Below are 23577 nucleotides of genomic sequence, written 5' to 3'. Positions count from 1 at the left end.
GTCAGGAGGTCAAGACCAGCCTGGCCAAAATGGCGAAACCGCGTCTCTACAAAAATACAAAAAAATTAGCTGGGTATGGTGGCAGGCACCTATAATCCCAGCTACTCGGGAGGCTGAAGCTAGGAGAATTGCTTGAACCCGGAGGTGGAGGTTGCAGTGAGCCAACATCACACCACTACACTCCAGCCTGGGCAACCTCGGCAACAGAGCAAGACTTCAAAAAAAAAAAGAATAAGTCATTTAATTCAGAATAAGATTGTTGCTTGTGTGCAAGAAAATGAAATGACTGCATTTGACTTTGATAAAGAGTCAGACTTGAAACAGATGGACAACTCCATCCTTGAGGAGGCAGGCAGCCTCGAGCCCGGGGCCCAGGAGAGGCAAAAACTGAACCTGCTTCCAGATATGGGGGGATATGACCCCACCATAGTGGCACATCTGACTTTGCCAACCATCCCATCAGCACTGCTTACAAGGCACCCTGAGAATCAGTGATAGGCCAGGTTCCCCAGTAGGGAGGGCCAGCAGCTCCAGCCTTCTTACTCTACAGGCGAGGAAGGAGAGCTTAGTGGCCCTCTCCCCGTCACACAGCCAGGGCTGCTATCTTGGGTATGAAGGGCCCTTTCCTTCTTGTGTTCTTGTGCTTCTTTCCCCTAACTCCCAGCTCCTGTTCTTCAGGGTATCACACAGTGCCCTACGTGCCGTGTTGGGTGATAATCCTTAGCTGCGAGTGTCCTTTTAGAACCAGCTTCCTGTTGTGCTAAATGCTGAGGAAACAGGCCCTCTCCCCTTTTACACCCGAGTCGAAAAACCCGTAAAACTTGAGGCCTTTCACCACTCCTTTGTGACCTTCAAAATGTCCTTTTCCTGGTCACCCCTTAAAAGTGAGAGAGTGAATCAGTGTCTGTAAAAATATTCACATAGTGTGTGATATCTTATGCTCTTAATAATAATTTTTCTTAGGGCAACATTTCCTTTTATCCCTGGGTTTATAAGTGTTCCATTTGTGTGAATGAATCATATTACATTGGACTATAATGTGCTTGGAGACTTTAATGTTCTTGTGAGTCTGAAAGTTTTAAGACAGATAGGAGGGATTTGGGGGGTGGCCTGTGGAAAGAAGGCGAAGGCTGACTCCAGTGTAGTCAGGATGAAAGAAGCATTTCTCTTCTTACAGTGATCAGATGCTCAGCTACAACCTTGGCAGAAGGCTTCCAGCTGACCACGTGAGTGGGTACCTCCAGTTTAAAGTGGAGGTTACATCTTCTGTTCATGAAGGTGAGATATCAATATATCTGTATGAATACGTTGCTATAGGAAAAACTTGTTAAACCTAACTCAATTGTCAGTTTGCTTCTGAGCAGAATTGAATTCATGTTCTGTTTTGAAAGTAAAATAGCTGTCAAACAATTACCTGCTGAAATTTTCTAAGCAAGTAGGAAAGCCTGTTTGCCCAAAAATGTCTCTTAGATTGATGCCTACATTTTGAAACTGGGCTGTAGAGTTTTCAGCCATACTAACATATTTAGCTCCTGTGCCAAAATGACTAGCAGTCTCCTCGTTTAGTAGTGAGTGGTGAATCTTAGCAAGTCAGTAGAAAGCCCTCAGTGGAATGACTGATTTCTTTGAACTGAATGGTGACAAAGCAAGTAGGTCATAAAACGTTCATTTGTTATTTCTAGTTAATTTTTAGAAATGCTGTTTTCTCATTCAGATGCCTCTCCAGAAGCTGTTGGCACAATACTTGGAGTCAATTCTGTGAATGGAGACTTAGGTAGCCCTTCCGATGATGAGGACATGCCAGGGAGCCATCACGACAGCCAGTTGTGCTCTAATGGGCCAGTTTCTGAGGACAGTGCTGCCGATGGGGCCCCCAAACATTCATTCAGGACTAGCTCCACGCTGGAAATAGACACCGAGGAATTAACCTCCACTTCTTCAAGGACCTCACCTCCCAGAGGACGTCAGGATTCACTCAATGATTACTTAGATGCTATCGAACACAACGGCCACTCCAGGCCAGGGACAGCGACCTGCTCTGAGAGGTCCATGGGTGCCTCTCCGAAACTGAGGAGTAGTTTTCCCACTGACACAAGACTCAATGCCATGCTTCATATTGACTCAGATGAGGAAGATCATGAGTTCCAGCAAGACCTGGGTTACCCGTCTTCCTTGGAGGAGGAGGGAGGCCTGATCATGTTTAGCAGGGCATCCAGAGCTGATGATGGAAGCCTGACATCTCAGACAAAGCTGGAGGATAACCCTGTTGAGAATGAGGAAGCCTCCACACACGAAGCCGCTTCCTTGGAGGATAAGCCAGAAAATCTTCCAGAGCTTGCAGAAAGCTCCTTACCTGCAGGCCCAGCCCCAGAGGAAGGTGAAGGCGGCCCAGAGTCTCAACCCAGTGCTGACCAGGCCAGTGCTGAATTGTGTGGCTCTCAAGAGGTAGATCAGCCCACAAGTGGGAGAGACACGGGGACTTCTGATGCATCAGGAGGAAGCCGAAGAGCCGTCAGTGAGACCGAGTCTCTCGAACAGGGCTCCGAGCCTTCCCAGGTGTCCTCTGAAACAGAACCCAGTGATCCTGCCAGGACAGAGAGTGTGAGCGAAGCCAGCACCAGGCCCGAGGGAGAGAGTGACCTGGAATGCGCTGACAGCTCCTGCAATGAGAGTGTGACCACGCAGCTGTCCTCTGTGGAGACGCGGTGCTCCTCTCTTGAGAGTGCACGGTTTCCTGAAACCCCAGCCTTTTCTTCTCAGGAGGAGGAAGACGGAGCCTGTGCAGCAGAGCCCACCAGCAGCGGCCCTGCCGAAGGGTCGCAGGATTCCGTGTGCACTGCTGGTTCTTTACCTGTGGTACAGGTGCCCAGTGGGGAGGAGGAAGGGCCAGGGGCAGAATCGGCCACTGTACCTGACCAGGAGGAGCTGGGGGAGGTCTGGCAGCGGAGGGGAAGCCTGGAGGGAGCTGCAGCTGCTGCCGAGAGCCCTCCCCAAGAAGAGGGCAGTGCTGGGGAGGCCCAAGGCACCTGTGAAGGGGCAACTGCCCAGGAGGAGGGCGCTACTGGAGGTAGGATATGGACACCACTGTGGCTTTTGGCTCGAGCGTAGCTGTGCAAATAGAAGTTCTGTAGTTTTCCCCTCAATCTAAACAAGGCCGCAGGTTGCATATTACCTGAATTCCTCACCTTGAGGTTCAGCAGGGGAAGAGAGGCACGATTGAAAACAGGGCCAGGAAGAGAAGGAAACAGGTAGCAAATGTGTGGGCAGCTGAAACCCTTCCTCTAGATTAGGCCTCCTGTTTCAGAGTGGGGAGACCGAGGGACTTAATCACATAGCTAGGAAGAAGGCAGCATGATTTGCGTCCAGATGGGCTTGAGTTCAAATTCAATGCTCTTTTAAGAAATGGCTCTTCTGCTGCTGAAGGGCCTGTTAAACAGCAGTCTTCACACTTAAATAATGGGTCTCTTTTGGAACCTGGGTCTGTAGATACACAACCACACAGGCTGGCAGCTTCAGCCTTAGTGTAATCTGCAAAGGTTGTGAGAAATACCTAGTCACTCCTTTCTAAAATTTCACAGTGGAAGATTAATATATGCTATGCATCAAAGGTAATATTTTTGTCTTCTACAATTTAATAATGTCTACTAAGTTAGGTGATGCATTCTGACTTGGAGAATAAGCTGTTTTTGTATCCAAGGATACAAATTTACACCTGAAATTTTTATTACTCTCAGTGAATGCAGCTCTCTAGAATGATTCCTTTAAAATGCCCTATAAGGATGCATTAAAAATCAAAGAGCAATTTCATATGTCTGACTGGCATAACTCAAAAATAGGAATGATTTTCTTATTCTGTAATTTATTTTTCTACCTACATGATCCCTTGTTTTCTTCCTCCTCTTTTTTTTTTTTTATTTTGTTTCCTTCATTATATCGTAGCCACCGTGTGACCCTGAAGCATTAGTGCATGGCCAGGACAGAGGCCATTGTGGGTGAGGGAAGAGGAAACGGAAGCCGCAGGAAGGGAGGGATACATGCAGAGGACAGTTCTTCAGGAAGCCCGCTTCTAAGCATTCACCTCCTATTCTCTTCTTTTGTTTCTAGGTCCTCATATGGGAAATGAGACTAAACAGAGAAAAGAAACTAGCCTTGGAATTTATGTTAGGTTTTTATATAGAGTCTGTTTTGATACTGAAAGAGAAAACAATATCTGGTAACTTTCTACCTTTAATCCTAGGTTCTCAAGCCAATGGCCACCAGCCACTGCGATCACTACCTTCAGTGCGCCAGGATGTTAGCCGGTACCAGAGGGTGGACGAGGCTCTCCCACCAAGTGAGGACCTGTTATTTAAAAGGGCCCACCTTAATCAAAGGGTGAAAGGTGACAGGCAGACCCATTCCCATGAGTCTTAAAAGATGGATATGTGATCTTCAAGCAGAAGGAATCTGGGGGCTGCCACTTGGCATAGCAGGTGTAGTCTGGGACGTGCTAAGCCAATGACTCTTCTCTGGCACCATTCTGCTGAAAGAAAGGGCAGCTGTAAACCCTGTGCTGCCCATGGGGTAAACACTATAATAATGGAGGTAGATCCAGATATTTTGGAAAATTGGGTGCATAACAGAATTTTTTAAAATTACACCTAACCACAGCATGAATGTTCTATCAGCTAATAGACAAATTGGTACTCTCTCTTAGAAAAACCTCACTCTATATAATATACTGCCTTTCTGTTCACTTACAGCATTTAAAATCATTAAGCACAAGGTTTTGATTTTTTTCCTTAGGGATATGCAGGGAAGTATTGTTAATTTCAGAAATTAGTTTACTACTTATTTGGGACATGACAGTTACCTGGGGATTTGAAAGACATTTCATTTATTTCACTTTCAGAAAACACTTAGCACTTAAAGGAGAGATGGTAGAGGATTAGGGGTGCTGGGATATAGTTACATAACCTGTGTTAAAGGTATGAGTGATACCCTCAGCCAATCATAATCCAGATGAAATGTAAACTCGTATGTAAATTTCAACAGTTCTTTAAAGAGATGTAGCTCTATGAGAGCAATGCATTTTGATGAATATTGATAAAGCCTGGTAAACATTACTTCGAAAAAAAAAAACACTGGAAGGTACACCCTTTTGCCTTACCCCTTTCCTTCTTGCTCACCCCCTCCACTTACCCATCTTATATGTGATCACGACAAGAGGCTGATGCCTTGGTTCCTCTGTGTTTTAAAAATGGTGGGACATAAAGAAGAGAGGGGACGAATTTAACGGGTTACAATTCTGAGTGGTTAGTCTGGCAAGTACCGACAAAAGGGCTGAATGGTACTGTGGAGAATTTATCAAAATATCGGCTTAATCCTTTTGAAATTCTTTTGGGCACAGATCTTTCCCTTGTTTGTTTATTTGGATAACTGAGGGCTGTGACTCATAGGAAACATATTTTAAGCAGTTTAAAATAAAATGGACTGTGAGATTAATTAACCTTATGTCATCTTAGGCAGGTAGAGGGGCCCAGGGACCCGAGAGGGCCACAGAAAACTTCCTTATTGATAAAACATTTGGTAAACCCTTAGAGAGAAGATGAGTCAAAAAAGTAAAATGTTCCTGGAAGATATTTAGGTATAATTGGAGCAAAACAAATTTGGAACACTGGGAGAGAGTTCTGAGAGAGCTTTATTTTTATGTATATACAGATTAATAGTCATTTAGAGTTTCAGAGTGTTGGACAGGAGCATTGCAGAAGTGCATTGATAAATCACGTCTTCCTAGCCACATCCAATTGCTGTAATTTTTGTTGTATATAAGTTTGGTCTCCTGATTGTATTTAATAAAGACAGATACTTTCCTGCTGAAATTATGACCACTGTTTGTGATATCTCAATGTATTGTTTAAATACTGGTGTTTGCATTACACCTGTAGATACATCTTGGGAAATTTTTTTTTGCAATTGGCAGCTTCTTTTAATGAGTTGATGTATTTGCAAAAGTAAAGGCAACTTAGTGACTCATCGTATTTAATCAGTGACTGACAAACAGGAGGAAAATTCTTAGGAAGTGTTCCCTCTTATTCAGAGGTTTTCCGTGGTGGCAGGGGGTGCCACCCACTAGGCGATGTTTAGAGTGGAGGCGGAGTGGGTGGCCTTTCAGTGTAACAGTGGTTGAAGGGTGCTACTGGCATTTAGTGGGTGGAGGCCAGTGTATCAAACATCCTGCAATGGTGAGACAGTCTGATACAACTAAGAAGTGTCCCACCCAAAATTCGACAGTGTGCCCTCTAAGAAACACTTCTCTGTGCTAATTTATTTAATGCTTGGTAAATAACATTTTTGTTTTGTAAAATATAAACAGAATTTTTATTTTAAAAACTCAGAAGTAAAGATGCCACCCTCTAAAAATATTAGTTATACACACACACACACACTCATACACTCATACACTCGTGCTATAGGACCGAGCAACTTGCACATTTGGGGATATGTCTTCTCATGGCTAGGTTGTGGATTGTGGTCTGAGCATACCTGACTGCTGTTCAGCTCTGTCAACCATTCCCATGTGTGTCTCGTCCTTGTGACAGTGGTAATCGCTTGGCTGCCCTTGCTACTTGTCTGTCCTCACTACTTGTCTGTCCTCACCTCAGCTGGGTCCCTGCCCTCCTTTTCTAACTGGACAACTCTGCTACCACCTCTGGCCATGCATCTGACTTACAGCTGCGGCATCTACACTTTGTGGTGTCTTGTGGCTTCTGAGGCTCAGCTAGGGGTGTCGGCTGGATCGTGCAGATTGGCCCATCTCTTAAATGACCTGGCTGAATTTTAAGGCTAACAGTTGTGATTTTTAACACTGTCAGTTATTATAACTTCATTTTGACGGTGATTTACACTTTACAAAGCACGCTCTTGCATGCTTTCCTTTATTTTTTGTTCTTTCAATAATTTTGCGAGGTAGGTGAAGCAGGTCTTGTCTGTAATTTATAGGTTGTTGCATAGAAGTCAGCTAATCTGATTCTTTTATTTTATAGTTGCAGAAACTGAAGCCCAGATAAATAAAGTTATTTGTTTAAGATTTCATGCAAGTAAAAGTTGAGACAGAGTCTCAGATATTCCCTCTCCTCTAACAGGTATTCTGATCTGAGATTGGAAGGGAAGGGCCTATTGTGTGGGTAGATGAATGTAAATCCTGAAGGTCTGGTTTGAGGCAGAGGGTGGCTTACATGGTGGTATGTTATTTATTGGGCACCACCAATGCCTCACATCAAAGGGTTTGGGGGTTTCTCTGAAACTTCAATATATTGCAGTGCTTTGAGGTCAGACCCACCAGAAGACTCAAAAAGTGCTCAGCTTTCTCTTCCTCTGGGATAGAGTTATGCAAAGAGGCGCTTCAAGGAGGCCTCTCACCTAGTAGGGAAGTGGCTGCAGTGGTTTGAGCCAACACGTTGTGGTTCAGATAGATGTGTTGTATTCAGCATCTGTATTAGACCCAGCAGCACCTTTCCTCTCTGTGCAGGTCACTTTCTTTCTACCCTAGGGACAAGCTACTGAAGCAGTGTAGTTTGAGCTTTGGTGGCCGTCATTCTTGATTCTTTTTTTTTTGCTCTGTCACCCAGGCTAGAGCACAGTGGCATGATCATGGTACACTACGGCCCCTCAAACTCATGGGCTCAAGTGAAGCTCCTGCCTGGGCCTCCTGAGTAGCTGGGACTGGAGGCGAGCATGATCATGCCTGACTGGTTTTTTTATGTTTTTATTTTTTATAGAGAGAGGGGTCTCACTATGTTGCCAGGGCTGGCCTTGAACTCCTGGCCTCAAGCAATCCTCCCACCTTGGCCTCCCAAAGCGCTGGGATTATAGGCGTGAGCCACTGTGCCTGGGCTTGATTCTTTTTTTTCTTTTTCTTTATCATTATTATTGTTGTTATTTTAGCTCCTTTTCATCGTGTTTTCAGGGATTTACTTGTTTGCTTTCTTCTTTTTCCATTCTTATTTCTCCCATCTCAAGAAGGGAAACAGATTTTGGACTTAGTACTAAGACTGATCAGCAGTGACGGTGATCTACCAATTGGTTCTCAAAATCGTACTCTTGCCTTAGGCCACACAGAGTGCACTGTGGCCTTGTGGCTTGTGTAACTCCAGCTCTGGTTGAGAGATATTCTAATGATTCGTAAAAAATAAGAAAGTTCCAGGCCTTGGAGGCAGCATGACACTGTTGAGAGCCTCCCAGGGAAGTAGCTTGGACTCCGTTATGCACAGAATGCCTTAAGAATTTGCTGTATCTTCTCATTCTGATGTTACTGATGGTCCTGGCAGCTAGAGGTAGTTCCGGGCTGAAGCCCTCTAGAATATTATTGGCATGATAAATGTTGGTCTTTTTAGCATTAAGATGAGTGAAAAAAGAATCACCAGCCCAGCCCCTCTGAAAAACTATTTTCTTTTTCTCTTATTGATTCCAATGTAATTGTGACTTAACCCATTGCTGCGTTGGAGACAATATGGAATTGTTGTATAAACGTTTTTCCCCCAAAATGGTAGATTTTGTAGGAATAGGACTAGAATCAGGATGAACAGTCTGGGTTAGTGGACTCTGATAGGATCCAAGATGTTGCATGTTGTTAGGACTAGTCTATTCCTTACGTGAGGGGTTCAAATGGGTAGTCCTGGACAACTATAGGGAAACGTTCATCATTTTTGTGTGGTTGTACACTTTCATTATTAAAGTGTTTTTTTAAATGAAGGCTTAAGACCGTGCAGTGAATCTGAAAAGTGTAATTAATCTAAACTTAGAGTTTCTACTATGTTTAGGGTTAGGGGCTCTTATTCTCTAAGCTTACAACTTTGTTTTGAGAAGAAAATGGATACTTTCAATCTAAAAAACTACCTTATTAAAAATTGAAGATTAAAGTGCTGAATATGCAACTACTTGACTTTTTAAAAAACTTTTTGTTCAAATAAAATAGCAGAAAAGAACACATACGGCCTGCTGAATTCTTTCTACTAAACACACATGGCAGCCCACACCATCAGCATTCTAGAAGTCCCCTTTGTACCCCGTTTCAATCACTGTCCGCCACTCTGTATGGGGAAATGGGCCTACCGTTCTGATTCCTAAAGTCGTAGATAAGTTTAGCCTACTTTTATACTTTATACAAATGGAATTTTACTTCCTTGAGTGTTCAAATAAGAAAAAAAAATCTTTTAAACACTGTCATCTGTCATTTATCACAAAGCTTATAATTTTCCTTGAAAGTACCTTTAGTTCATTATAACTTAATCATCTCGTCATTTTGGTGATGATACCTGTGGTTATTGCAGTTTTTATAGTGGATTTATACATTTACTTCACAACATTCAGGTGCTTGATTTTACTAAATCCAATAATAACCAATTCAAAACCCTGCCCATAGCCCACCCCCTCCCCACCTCTAATATGTTGTAATTCATGCCGTTTAGTTGTTGACTTCCCAATATCAGCATCCACTGAGATGTATTCACAGCTCATCTGATCATGAGCTGAGTGGTGCAGTGGAGACCGAGGTCTGGTTTGAAGGGAGTGGAAAAGGCTGATGAGATGAGCCGAGGGATCATAGGAACAATCCTATCCCCTTCTCGCATATGTTGATTTTAAAAACTGAAAATTCTAACGACCTTACCTCTTCTACCTGCCTCTGTTCCCTGCAGAGGAGACTAGTGCAGTGACAGCAGCCTTGGAGTAGTTTTACCCACTTCCTAATTCTCTGACTTTCCCTTAGTGTCCAGCCACTTAAAAGGGCCTATTTATATTTAAGTCTTAGAGTGTCTAAGAGTCCACTTGCTCCTGGGTTTTAGGCTGAGGTTTAGATTTTGTTTGTTTGTTGTTTGTTTGTTTGTTTTTGAGATGCACTCCAACTCTGTTACCCAGGCTAGAGTGCAGTGGCATGATCTCAGCTCACTGTAGCCTCTACCTCCTGGGTTCGAGCGATTCTCCTGTCTTAGCCTCCTGAGTAGCTGGGATTATAGGCATGCACCACCACCCCCAGCTGAATTTTGTATTTTTAGTAGAGACAGGGTTTCACCATGTTGGCCAGTCTGGTCTCAAACTCCTGCCCTCGGTGATCCACACGCCTTGACTTCCCAAAGTGCCGGGATTACAGGTGTGAGCCACCGTGCCCAGCCACTGAGGTTAAGTTTCTAGTGAGCCTCCATTTCATGGTCTCTGAGAAATCTAGCATTTGCTTCATGGGTTTGTCCAGCAAATTAGCTACCGTTTTAAGTTATTATTCGTTTACGTCAGTGCTGCTCAAATTTTAGTGTGTCTAGGAATAAGCTGAGAAGGTTGTTAAAAATGTAGATAACTGAGCCGTAGCTTTGGATAGTCCGATTCTGAAGACCCGGGGCACATCATAGAAATCTGCATTTTTATTGATCCTCAAAGTGATTCTGGCACATGTTGTCAGAGTCCCACCTGCCTTGAGAAACATTTCTCTAGGTAATAGTTTTCAAACCTTATTATTGTCATGACGTTATTTGTGCAAATGAAATATTATGTGTAACACTAGTATACATAACAATAACATTGGAGCTGTCATGGCTAAAATAGGATTGGCAGATGTTTGTGGAGCCCTGTCCCTTGGGGACTCAAAGCTCCTGGCCCTTAAGGCTAGCCTAGACATAAAATGTTGCTAAGTTCTTGCTGAACCTAATATAATAAAATGAGTGTAATTTTATAGATTCATAGAATACTAGAACTGGAAGGGACCTTTGCAGTTGATTCTGTCCTCTAATTTTTCAAAACTGTGATTCATAGAGGTGAAGTAACTTTTTTTAAGGTCTTGTAATGAAAGTGTGACAAGCCACAGCCAGATATCAGGCCTTCTATTTCCCAGTTCAGCGCAGAACAGACACAGACAGACACACACCCCCCCAAAAAAACACTGCTCTCATTTTCACTGCACCCTGATTATATAACCTATTTGACAATGTAGCAAGACAAGGAAGTAAATGTTAAGTCCCCAGTCTTCTAACTGCCTATCTCATTTTAGCATTGTCTATCTGAAAGAAACTTTGATGCTATGAAATGAGTTTTCATATGCTTTCTTATACCAAAAACAAACCAGGCCCCATATAAAGACATATAAGATGTTGGAGCAGTTGTACGCAATGAAGTAACTTTGATAGATACAACAGAGAGCTAACCTTCCTGCAGGCACCTCTGCTGCCTTTGCCTGGGTAGAATGATATCGACAGTGTGGGTAGAAGTGGATATGTACTTCATGGATAAACCAATAGCATAACAGCCCTTCCTGATTTCAGAGCCAAGCATTCACTTGAAATCGGCACTATAGAATTTGTCTTTATGGGGACTTGAGTAATTACACCAGTGTGAAGATACAATATTTGATAGGGATAATTTTAATATGCATTCAGTGTTCCATGACCTTAGAAAGCAAATTTTTGGTCCTTGTTTTCTTGTTCTCCCCATTGCACATTGAAAGGTCTTTATTGAACTATAAATTAAGGCTATTACTGGCCTTTGTGGAAGGTGAATACAAGAATCATTCTTTTTTATGGCTTTGTGTCATTTTAAATTATTTTTTCATTTATTACATGCTATGTGCAAGACACATTTATTTGGCTGTTCTCTCTTCCACCTCGCCATTTTGCTACACATAGACCTCAAGCAAGCCACAGTCATACCTCACTTGGTAAATTCCTACTTTGTTAGTTCCAGGAAAAAATTCCATCTTTGAGAATTTTTTTTTTCACTGTTTTTGTCAGAAAATGGAAAGTATGCAACAATGTGTTTTCTTTTCTGCCATAACTGCCAGAAAATTGAGAGCCAAATTTTAGTAATAATCTAATCTTGGGAGTTTGGCAGCATCTCCTCTCTCTGTTTCCTTTAGTTTGTCTAGTTGGTCTCTATTTTTTTTTTATCCTGAATTGACCTATTCTACATTTTAAAAATTGGGGCTCCTGTAAACATTCTTTGGAGAAGGATTGGTCGTTTCTTTTCATGTGCATTTGATTTGATGTCTATGTGCCTGAATTACCCTGACTCTAATGAGAAAGGAATGAGATAGGGGTAATTGGTTCCCAGAATCTTTGAGATGGAAAAGCATGCAAGGAGCAGAGCAAAACGGTGAAAAGTGTTTTGAAAAATGGTTCCTGAAGATGCTTTAATGTACTTGCTATTTGTGAGCATATCAACAAGCTGAGCATGAGGTCTTTTGAAAATGTCTTATTGATGGGACTGTAGTGCCCAAAGAATTCAGATTTGGCAGGCTGTTTCATGGAAGAGTCTGTGTTACCTTGGAGCATGAATGGCGTTGTGTTGTTTACTGTCTGTGTGGTGCTTTTGTTCAGCCCAATTCCTCTTTCTTTTGCCATTTGTCATACATTACAATGTGCTTAGATCAACAAAAGATGTCTTTCTGCTCCCAGCTGAGGCGATGGCCTTCAGCGATGGTCTGGTGCAGGCTGATCTCTACTATGCAGGTCTTTCCAACCCTCCTAAGGACTCTGTTGGTATACTTGCCCTCTTCCCTTACAGAGCAAATGCCATAGGTGGTCAGGAGAAAATATGCCCTTCTCGTGGTCTCCAGGATTAACCCCACTGTGTCTGTTGATAAGCATGTGATCACATGGACAGTTTTGAGATAATTGAATGTGTCAGGAGAAAAATGCTTATTAATTTCAAAAAATAACTTACACAAAAATATAAATGCATAAAGAACTTTCCTGGCTAAAGAATAGATTTCTGCTGTTTTCATGTTTCCTGTGTAAATGACCCTTCCCACGTGTAATAAGTTTCAAAATTTTGCCTTTTGAAAAGATCAGCTCATGCTCTGTGGATTTCAGTAGGGGAATGGCCTTTTAGAGAGTCACAAAGGTGGGGTGTCTGACTCTGAAGACCAGTCTGCCTTCTGAACATTCACTTGTATATTTCTCTAGAAAGACTTAACACACTTAAAAATAAAATTAATCTGTTAAAATGTTATGTTTATTTGAAGTTGGAAGGCAAGAAATTGCCCTTGCTCTGAAAATGTAGTCTTCTTTGGAAAAGTGCAAATAGAAGTTTGTAGATAATGATACTGTTTCATCACTAGGCGAGCATAGTTATTTTAGTTATTTTTTCCTGAGAACTAAATTTACTACAATTGTGCATGAATATGCATGTGGAAGTTTCCAGCTATGAGGTTTTCATTGAAGCTAGAAAAGATATGGAGAAATCAGTTTTTTTGGTGAAAATAAACATCAATACCCATTTTGATGTGAATATCTGAAGTGAAATGAAACCAACTACATATATTTTTTAAATGCTGAGGTTCTTATGTGAAGGGTGAGCATAGTGGGCAAATTTGGAAAGATTCGCTACATTTAAAGATTATTTAAGGTACTGGTATTATACGCACAAGATAATACCAGCTTAATAATCAGTCACAACAGATTCTGGAATGGACTGGGGAGAACTATGGGATAGTGCAGTGAGATGTATGTTATTAGTCTCAGATTATAGCATGTCAGAGAAAGAAAACATATGTTGAACTTAATGAACCCCATTAATGGTCTCAGCTCCTCCTCCTAATTCCTTTCGGTGCCTCACTGCTATTTAGACTGGGAGGCACGCATTGACAGCCACGGCAGGATCTTCTACGTGGATCACGTAAACAGAACCACAACGTGGCAGCGACCAACAGCTCCCCCAGCCCCACAGGTGCTGCAGAGATCTAACTCCATACAGCAAATGGAGCAGCTGAACCGGCGGTGAGGATGAGCATTTTGCTGTGACTGTTGTATTTTGTGGTTGGGCTAATTTTTACCTGGCACAAAGTAGAAGACATGGTTGTCTCTTTGATCTTTGGGTGTCCTGTCATTAAAGTGTAGCTAGCTATTACCTCTTTTGATTCCCAGACTTCAATTGGATTTCTTTTGATTAAAAAATAATAATAATACCCACATATATACCTTGTTTGGAAACTAGAGAACAAATAAATAAATATGACCTCTTTTGTCAACCCAAGCCTTGATTTTTAGTAAAGCAGAACATATATATTTGCTATTTAAAGCTAAACATCTTTTCTAGTCTCTAGAATCTTTATTTGTGGCTTCTCATTATTATCAATCTAAGCTTTTAGATGAGTTATTCTTTTCAAGAATTAACTGCTATGGAACATAAAGGTTTTTTTCCCTTTAACGATATAGGAATTTACTTTTCTTTGGTTAAGGGCCACAGAATTTTTTTAGTATTATTAATTTGCCAGGAAAATGTTCCCCAAACAATGGACAGAAGAAATTTAATGCAGTGTAATTTAAACAGCAGATGGCCAAGAAGTCCAGGGAATGGGGGTTAGAGGAGGAAAGAGTTGAAGCCGAGAAGATAGTGAAAAATTCTAGACTCTTGGGGAGCAGTTGAGTCCCATCTTTTGAAGGCTGCTGGAATGTAACTCTAGGCTCATGATTTTAGATATCAGAGTATCCGCAGAACCATGACCAATGAGAGGCCTGAGGAAAATACCAATGCTATCGATGGGGCAGGGGAGGAAGCTGACTTTCACCAAGCCAGTGCAGGTAAGAGCTTTGGCCTTTGTTTTTGTAATTTCATAAAAGTCAAAAAAGAAACAAATAAGGATTCCCAACAGATGAGGCTTTTCTTTTGGAGAACTTTTTCTCTTCAGTAAGATCTGGTAATCCAACTCAAAAAACAGAATTCACCAGAAATCTCTTCTAATCCTCAACTTCTAGTTAATATTAAGAAAAGAATCACAAAACCCAAGTAGAATATAAATTACTTTAATTTCTTGATCTGTGGGATATTGGAAAAAGAATCAGATCATTTAAAACACATAAGAATGCATTAAAATTTTAATAGTGACTAGAAATATTACTTAACTGAATTTTAGTGTAATTAAGAACAGTCATGTTTTATGTATGAATTTACGGCAAAGAAAAAAGGATTGGGGGATTAAAATGATAGCACATAATGTAGGTATCCTGTGGTTCTTTTAAAATACAGACTGAAGTGAGTAGATAGTTTTCACATCATAGAAAGATTTCCTTGACAGCCTCTGTGGTCTGCCCTGTCTAGATTTCCGACGGGAGAACATCCTGCCTCACTCTACCTCCAGATCCAGGCTCACGTTGCTGTTACAGTCTCCCCCCGTGAAGTTCCTCATCAGCCCAGAGTTCTTCACCGTGCTGCATTCTAACCCTGTAAGTAGCAAATCTGAAAGAGTGTGAAGGAAAACAACAGGCCAAAGAAAATGATCCTTGTTTTTGTAGTAATAGCAGGAATGATAATGGCCAATGTTTCCAGAGCACTTAGTGTGTTCTGAGCTCTGTGTTGAGCACTGAACACTTTAACCCGTTTAGTCCAAAGAAACCGTTTGAGTTCATTGGGCTGCTGTAACAAAGCACTGTAAGCTGGGTGACCTATAAGCAACAGAAATTTATTTCTCATGGTTCTGGAGCTGCGAAGGCCAAGATTGAGGCACTAGCAGGTATGGTGTCTGATGACAGTTCATTTCCTTGTGTGTAGATAGCCATCTTCTCCCTCCATCTTCGTATGGTCTATGGGCCGAGGGCTCTCTCTCAGCCTTCTTTTATAAGGGTATTAATTCCTAATTACCTGTTAGGTCACCTCCTGCCCCCACCTCTTAATACTATTATATTGGTGATTAGGTTTCAACATATGAACTTTGGGGGACACAAACATCAGACCCATAACAGGAGGATTTAAAGGATTATTCCATGAGTCTCTGAGGGCCGAGGGAGTGGCTTGCTGAAGATAATAATTAAAGGAAGGTCATCTTAACTGCACATGAAGTGATTTAGAATGAGGAGAACATTCACCATAGAAGTCTAGCTGGATATAATCCATTCATCATGGCATGTGTTGTTAGGAGCCTGGACTAGAATATAAGAAAATAGAGAAAAAGGATTCAGCATGAGAGGAATCGCAGGCAGGGAGTTGGCAAGATTTGGTGGATAAATAGGTAGAATAGAAACTGAAGAAGTTGACCTTGAGTATTAATAATAATAATAATACATAAATAATGAGCAATACATAATTAATAATACTGGAAAAATTCGGATGAGGGACTTGTTAAAGGAATTGAAGGAGAACATATTGAATTTAACAAGATATATCGTACACTTTCAGAAAAACAGAGTAGATCATAGAGAAAAACAAAAGTCAACATAGTCCTATCACCAGGAGTTGGTGGTCAGATAATTAGTATATATTAATACATATTTATTTATGTTAATATTTTTCTGCCTTCTTCAGCTTTGCTTTACAAGTATAAACATCTGCCTGGCTTTCCGCATCATTGTCTCCTGGTTTACAGGTTTAGCTTGGAGCAGAGAAGACTGGGGAGGAGAGTAAGCAACGAATAACATGCTAGCTATCCTCATATATTATGCGAGAGGGGTTAGATTTACTGAGCACTCAGCTTAGCAAGTTTGTTGATGACTATGTACTAGGCACTGAGATAAGACCTAGGGATACAGAGATGACAGCAACTGTGGGCCCTGGCATCCCAGACTTGAGAGTAATTATAATATCATAACCAGAATTACAAGTGCAATAATGGATGGCTATAGAAGATACACTGCTGGAGTGGACGATTAACTCTAAAGGGAAGGAACATGGAAGGAGCCATAGACAGGTTTGCATTTGAGATGAGTTTTAAAGACTGATTAGGAGCTTGCCCCAGAAACAAGATGGGCAGGAGTACTCTAGGTAGAAGGAGCATCATTTGCAAAACAATCGATTCATGAAGCTACAATGTCTGTCTTGATCATTACTGCAGAGGTTCTAAAACTGGATTATTAGTATTGTAAGCAATTCAGCGTTGCTGGTATATTGAGAACATAGGACACTAGTGAAAGTCAGATTTGAGCCTGGGAAGGGATACAGAAGCTAGGTTACACAAACCTAAACTCATGTATGGTACAATTCTAGGAGGTGACAGGCTTTCATGCAAGGCAGAATGGGCTAACATTTAAGCTGTCACTGTAACACAGAAAAAAAATCATGCTTTAATAGGAAGAGCCTCAGACTTGGAGTCAGATGGCACAAGCTCCCCTTTGTTTTTTGTTCATTTGTTCATGCCTTCATTTAATCAGTATTTATTAAATGCCTGTGATTTGCTTGGTACATTCTAGACTCTGGGAATGAGTAGTAAATAAGACAGAGTTCTAGATAACAGACTAGTGAATAAAAAAGGTAATGCAGGTACTGCAGCGTGGTGTGAGGCAACTGAAACCACACACTGGGATAGAGTTACTTGGGGATGAGGTGGAGGAGGCACTATTTTATTTTTATTTTTTTAAATCTCAAAATCTCACAAGGAGGCACTATTTTAGATCAGGTGGACAGGAAGCCTCTCCAATGGAGCCACATTCAAGCTGTCATAAAATGCCCAGAAGCCGATTAGGTAAATGTCTGAGAACAGAACCTGCCTTGTCAAGGAAGTGCAGAAACTCAGGGGTAGGAATGAGTTTGCTGTGGCCCATAATACGGTCAGGGAAGCAAGCAGGGCTACAGAAGGTTGGGCTTGCATGATCTGGCAAGGCATTTGAGCTTTATTCTGAAAGAGCTTTCTATATGGGAATAATGTAAAGTTTTAAAATTTCCTTCTAGCTGTTATGCAAAGAATGAGTTTTCAAGGGCAAGATTGGCATCAGGGAGACTAAGTGAAAAAGTCCCGTGGTAAGGCATGGAAGTGGCTTGGGCTAATGCAGTTAGCAGTAGAGACGGTGACAAAGTGGATGAATATTGGATATATTTTGAAGACAGAGATGACATTCTTGCTAATGGATTGGAATACGGGATAGGAGAAAAAAAGACTTCAAGAAGGAGCAACTGTAGCTAGACTAATAAAGAAGAAAAGAGATAAGACTCAAACACAATCAGAAATGATAAGGGACAGATTACCACTGACCCCACAGAAATACAAACAACCGTGTCAGAGAATACTATAAACACCTCTATGCACATAAACTAGAAAATCTAGAAGAAATAGATAAGTTCCTGGACACATACACCCTCCCAAGACTGAACCAGGATGAAATTGAATCTGTGAATAGACCAATAATGAGTTCTGAAATCAAGGCAGCTATAAATGGTCTATCAACCAAAAAAAAAAAAAGCCTGGGATTAAATGGATTCATAGCTGAATACTACTAGAGATACAAAAAAGAGCTGGTACCATTTCTACTGAAATGACTCCAAAAAATTGAAAAGGAGGGACTCCTCCCTAACTCATTCTGTGAGGCCAGCATCATCTTGATACCAAAACCTGACAGAGATATAACAGAAAAAGAAAACTTCAGGCTAATATCCTTGGTGAGCATCGATGCAAAAATTCTCAGTAAAATACTGGAATCCAACAGCACATCAAAAAAGGTATCCACCAAGATCAAATTGACTTCATCCCCAGGATGCAAGGTTAGTACATTTGCAACGTACGCAAATCAATAAATGTGATTCATCACATAAACAGAACTAAAGACAGAAACCACATGATTATTTCAATAGATGCAGAAAAGGCCTTCGATAAAATTCAACATCACTTCATGTTAAAAACTCTCAATCGACTAGGTATTGAAGGAACATAACTCAAAGTAATAAGAGCCATATATGACAAACCAACAGCCAATATCATGCTGATTGGGCAAAAGCTGAAAGCATTCCCCTTAAAAGCCAGCACAAGGCAAGGATGGCCTCTGTCACCACTCTTATTCAACATAGTATTGGAAGTTCTGGCCAAGGCAATCAGGCAAGAGAAAGAAATAAAGGGTATTCAACTAAGAAGAAAGGAAATCACATTACTTTGTTTGCAGATGACAAGATTCTAAGTCTAGAAAACCCCATAGTCTCAGCCCAAAAGATCCTTAAGCTGATAAGCAACTTCAGTCTCAGAATATGAAATCAATGTGCAAAATTGCTAGCATTCCTGTACACCAACAGGCAATCAGAGAGCCAAATCATGAATGAACTTCCATTCACAGTTGCTACAAAAGGAATAAAATACCTAGTAATACAGCTAACAAGGGAAATGAAGGACTTATTCGAGGAGAACTACAAACTACTGCTCAAAAAGAAGTCAGAGAAGACACAAACAAAAGTAAAAACATTCCATCCCTATGGATAGGAATAATATCGTGAAAATGGCCGTAATACCCAAAGTAATTTATAGATTTAATGCTGTTCCCATTAAACTACCATTGACATTCTTCACAGAATTAGAAAAAAAACTATTTTAAAATTCATATGGAACCAAAAAAGAGCATGAAGAGTCAAGACAATCCTAAACTATTTTAAAATTCATATGGAACCAAAAAAGAGCCTGAAGAGTCAAGACAATCCTAAACAACAAGAACAAAGCTGGAGGCATCACACTTCCTGACTTACACCTCTACTAATAACTTCTAACTATACTAGTAACTTACAACTATACTAGTAACCAGAACAGCATGGTACTGGTACAAAAACAGACACATACACCAATGGAACAGAATAGAAAAGTCAGAAATAAGACTGCACACCTATAACCATTTGATCTTCAACAAACCTGACAAAAACAGGCAATGGGGAAAGGATTGATTCCTTATTTAATAAATGGTGCTGGGAGAACTGGCTAGCCATATGCAGAAAATTGAAACTGGACCCTTTCCTTACATTATATACAAAAATTAACTCAAGATGGATTAAAGACTTAAATGTAAAACTGAAAGCTATAAAAACCCTAGAAAAAAAATCTAGGCAATACTATTCAGGACATAGGCACAGGCAAAGATTTCATGACAAAAGTGCCAAAAGCAATTGCAACAAAAGCAAAAATTGACAAGTGGGATCTAATTAAACTAAAGAGCTTCTACACAGCAAAAGAAACTGTCATCAGAGTGAACAGACAACCTACAGAGTGGAAGAAAAATTTCATAGTCTGTCCATGTGACAGAGGTCTAATATCCAGAGTCTACAAAGAACTTAAACAAATTTACAAGAAAAAAAAACCTGATTAAAAAGTGGGCAGAGGATATGAATAGACATTTCTCAAAAGAAGACATACCTGTGGCCAAAAAACATATGAAAAAAAGCTCAACATCACTGATCATTACAGAAATGCAAATCAAAACCACAATGAGACGTCATCTCATGCCAGTCAAAATGGCCATTATGAAAAAGTAAGAACACAACAGATGCTGGTGAAGTTACAGAGATAAAGAAATGCTTCTACACTGTCGGTGGGAGTGTAAATTAGTTCAACCATTGTGAAAGACAGTGTGGCGATTCCCCAAAGATCTAGAACCAGAAATACCGTTTGACCCAGCAATCCCATTACTGGTTATATAACTAAAGGAATATAAATCATTATATTATAAAGACACATGAACATGTATGTTCATTGCGGCACTATTCACAATATCAAAGACCTGGAATCAACCCAAATGCCTGCCAATGATAGACTGGATGAGGAAAATGTGGTACATATACACCACAGAATACTATATAGTCATAAAAAGGAATGTGATCATGTCCTTTCCAGGGACATGGATGGAGTTGGAAGCTATTATTCTCAGCAAACTAAAACAAAAACAGAAAAACCAAACACCACATGTTCTCACTTATAAGTGGGAGCTGAATGATGAGAACCCATGGACACATGGCGAGGAACAACACACAGTGGTGCCTGTCAGGGGTGGGGTAGGAAGAGGGTGAGCATCAGGGATAATAGCCTAGGTATTAGGCCCAGCATAATACCTAGGTGATAGGGTGATCTGTGCAGCAAACCACCATGGCACACGTTTATCTATGTAACAAACCTGCACAACCTGCACACATACCCCTGAACTTAAAAGTTGAAGAAAAAAAGAGCAACTGATTGCACGGCAGTGTTCATGAGTTTTCTGGAGAAAAAAAAGTGTGTGCATATTTGTGTGTATGTAGGTTGCGTTTATACACATATGTATGTATATGTATAAATATATGCATGTGAGATATATATAGAGAGATACATCTATATATGTATGTATAGATATAGATATCTATGTATGTATAGATATAGATATCTATAATTTACAAACAATAGTAAAAGAGACACTGAATGGTTTGTTGATTTTGGTGCCTACAGTGGTAATTGAAGAACAAGTATAGTTCCAACAAGAATATTTTCATTTGCATTAACAAGCAAAGACAACAGTGTAACAAGGGAGACGTGTTGGAGTTTCATATTCTTTTGTCAATAGTTTTTGCATACTAGACGTACATTTCTTCATTTTATGTGTGTTTGTGCTATTTGCAATGTAACAGCACAATTTGAAGTTTCATCTGCATTTTAATTTTCTCCATTAATTTCTTAAGTCTGGACCTTAAGTAGAAAAAAAGGCGGTAAACTTTTCCTATAAAGGGCCAGAGAGTAAATATTTTAGGCTTTTGGCCCAAAGACAACATGTAAGCAAATGGCTCTGGCTGTGTTCCAATGAAACCTTTTTTTATAAACACAGACAGGTAGCCATTGGGCCTGTAGGTTGCCCACCTGTAGTCTAGACAGCCCACAGAACAATAAATTAAGCCCTGGTATTGCATTTCCTGATTTCTGTAGTGTTAATACGCCCACTGTGGTCAATGTCAAACCACCAATGACATCATGAAGCACAGAATTCTAACTTCTCTCTTTGGGCTGCCTTCTTTCATACAAGTTCTTCCTCACTGCAGTGTTTTAAGTAGAGACTGGATTAATAGTCATTGAGTTGTGATATAAGGCTGTGGAAAATTTTTTTTTTTTTTTTTTTTTTTGAGATGGAATCTCGCTCTGTCGCCCAGGCTGGAGTGCGGTGGCGCGATCTCAGCTCACTGCAAGCTCCGTCTCCCGGGTTCACGCCATTCTCCTGTCGCGGCTTGCAGGGTAGCTGGGACCACAGGTGTCCGTCACCATGCCCAGCTACTTTTTTGTATTTTTAGTAGAGACGGGATTTCACTGTGTTAGCCAGGATGGTCTCGGATCTCCTGACCTCGTGATCCACCCACCTCTGCCTCCCAAAGTGCTGGGATTACAGGCGTGAGTCACTGCGCCCGGACCAAGGCTGTGGTTTTTAAACTTGGTGAGTTTAAAAAATAAAATGCATATTCTTGGTACCCAAACCTTAGAGATTCCGGTTCAGTAGGTCTGGACCTACTAGCAGTCTGTTTTTGTTTTGTTTTGTTTTGTTTTGTTTTGTTTTAGGCCCCTTAAGTGATTCTAATACAATTGTTCTGTGGCCTGTAGTCTGGGAACTCCTAGGATAAAGAGATTTTGCATTAAATGCCCTTACCTTGTTTGTCACAACTATAACTCTCTTGGACTTTTGACAACTAACATGTTTTAACAGTATGAAAATACTAAGCAGCTTACAGGCTGTTTTTTTTTTGTTGTTTTTTTTGTTTTGTTTTCATGTTTTGTCATGTTTCCTTTTCTTTAGTTGAGCATGATTTTAGAATTTATTTTGCTGGATAGCCTATCTTGTTTCGAAGTATTCTTTCTAAAGCATTTTAATTTTTTTCTTCCTCTTACTGAACTGCATTCGTATTAGCTAAAAAGATGATCCATGCTGTGCATTTGTACATTTCTATAAGACTTAAATTCTGCAGATGTAAGAAGTATTATTTTCCTGACTTATATATGGCAGATATTGAAGTAGTTGGATTTGTCTTGCTAGAGGTCTCAAGGTATGAATTAATGGAGATAACTCAGACAATTTTTTCTAAAGGGCATTACTTGCTGGAATGTTTTCTTTTTTCCTAGATTAACAGAAACTTATAAAATAAACTTCTATTTGATTTCCGTATTTTAAGATTTATTGTCTAGGATTCTTTGCTTGAATTGTTTCTGATCTACACCTCTTTCAGTGAATTCCCTGTTCGTATTATTGAAAATGTTCAATATGCAAAAGGAATGAATTTAATAATTTTCCTAACCTTTTTTTTTTATGACTTGAAGGTATCAGTTTATGTTGAAAGAAAGTCATGAAAAACAGATTACGTGTAGTTGTAATACCTAGTAATCCTCATTGGAAAGAAAAGTGTTAAATAAATATATGGTGGTCGTAACACTAAAGTAAAACTTGAGAAAGAAAATTTGGTGGGTTTTTTCTTTCTTTTTTTGCATTGTGATTGCTTTAGGAATTATTCTACTGCCCTCTAATGGTTGTGATCAGATTTCTTTCAAAATTGTTCTGACAAACAATTTCTCTTGTTAATTCAAGATTTAGTTATTAATGCCATGTCTTTTATAGCTCATGTGCCTGTATTTGTCTAATTAATGTTATACATGAATATATTTCATTATATTCAACTGAATAATTTTCCAACATACATGCCAAATAGTTACTACTGTGGCTTTTAATGAGCTCTAAAAATACATTAATTCTATCATTTTAGTTTCTTAGTACTTAATGAAGAAAAATACTGTTCCAAAATCCACAAATATGTTGTTAAAACTCAGGAATTCCTGCTTTTGCAAAATAGAGCAATTGATGATTTGTAGTTAGTTTTGTTAGTGTTACAATTCTCTTCCATTTTACTCTAGCTAGATGAAAACAATGTGAATCCTATAAAATT

At 40.2% G+C, this 23577-nt stretch overlaps 1 protein-coding gene across 3 annotated transcripts in view; it reads left to right on the top strand.

Annotated features, from left to right (window-relative positions):
* The window catches only part of HECW2 (HECT, C2 and WW domain containing E3 ubiquitin protein ligase 2), a 404117-nt gene that overhangs the window by 272261 nt on the left and 108279 nt on the right, over window positions 1-23577 (top strand). For all 3 annotated transcript variants that reach the window (XM_017869298.1, XM_017869297.1, XM_017869299.1), the window contains 6 exons: window positions 1178-1278; window positions 1715-3067; window positions 4238-4333; window positions 13589-13739; window positions 14440-14543; window positions 15061-15185. In XM_017869298.1, the coding sequence (XP_017724787.1) occupies window positions 1178-1278; window positions 1715-3067; window positions 4238-4333; window positions 13589-13739; window positions 14440-14543; window positions 15061-15185 (1930 nt within the window). The remainder of the gene's footprint in view (window positions 1-1177; window positions 1279-1714; window positions 3068-4237; window positions 4334-13588; window positions 13740-14439; window positions 14544-15060; window positions 15186-23577) is intronic.

This window comes from Rhinopithecus bieti, unplaced genomic scaffold (assembly GCF_001698545.2).
Source record: "Rhinopithecus bieti isolate Rb0 unplaced genomic scaffold, ASM169854v2 scaffold_2572, whole genome shotgun sequence".
In the NCBI taxonomy this organism is placed as follows: Eukaryota; Metazoa; Chordata; class Mammalia; order Primates; family Cercopithecidae; genus Rhinopithecus; species Rhinopithecus bieti.
This window is presented reverse-complemented; position numbering and strand designations above follow the sequence as displayed.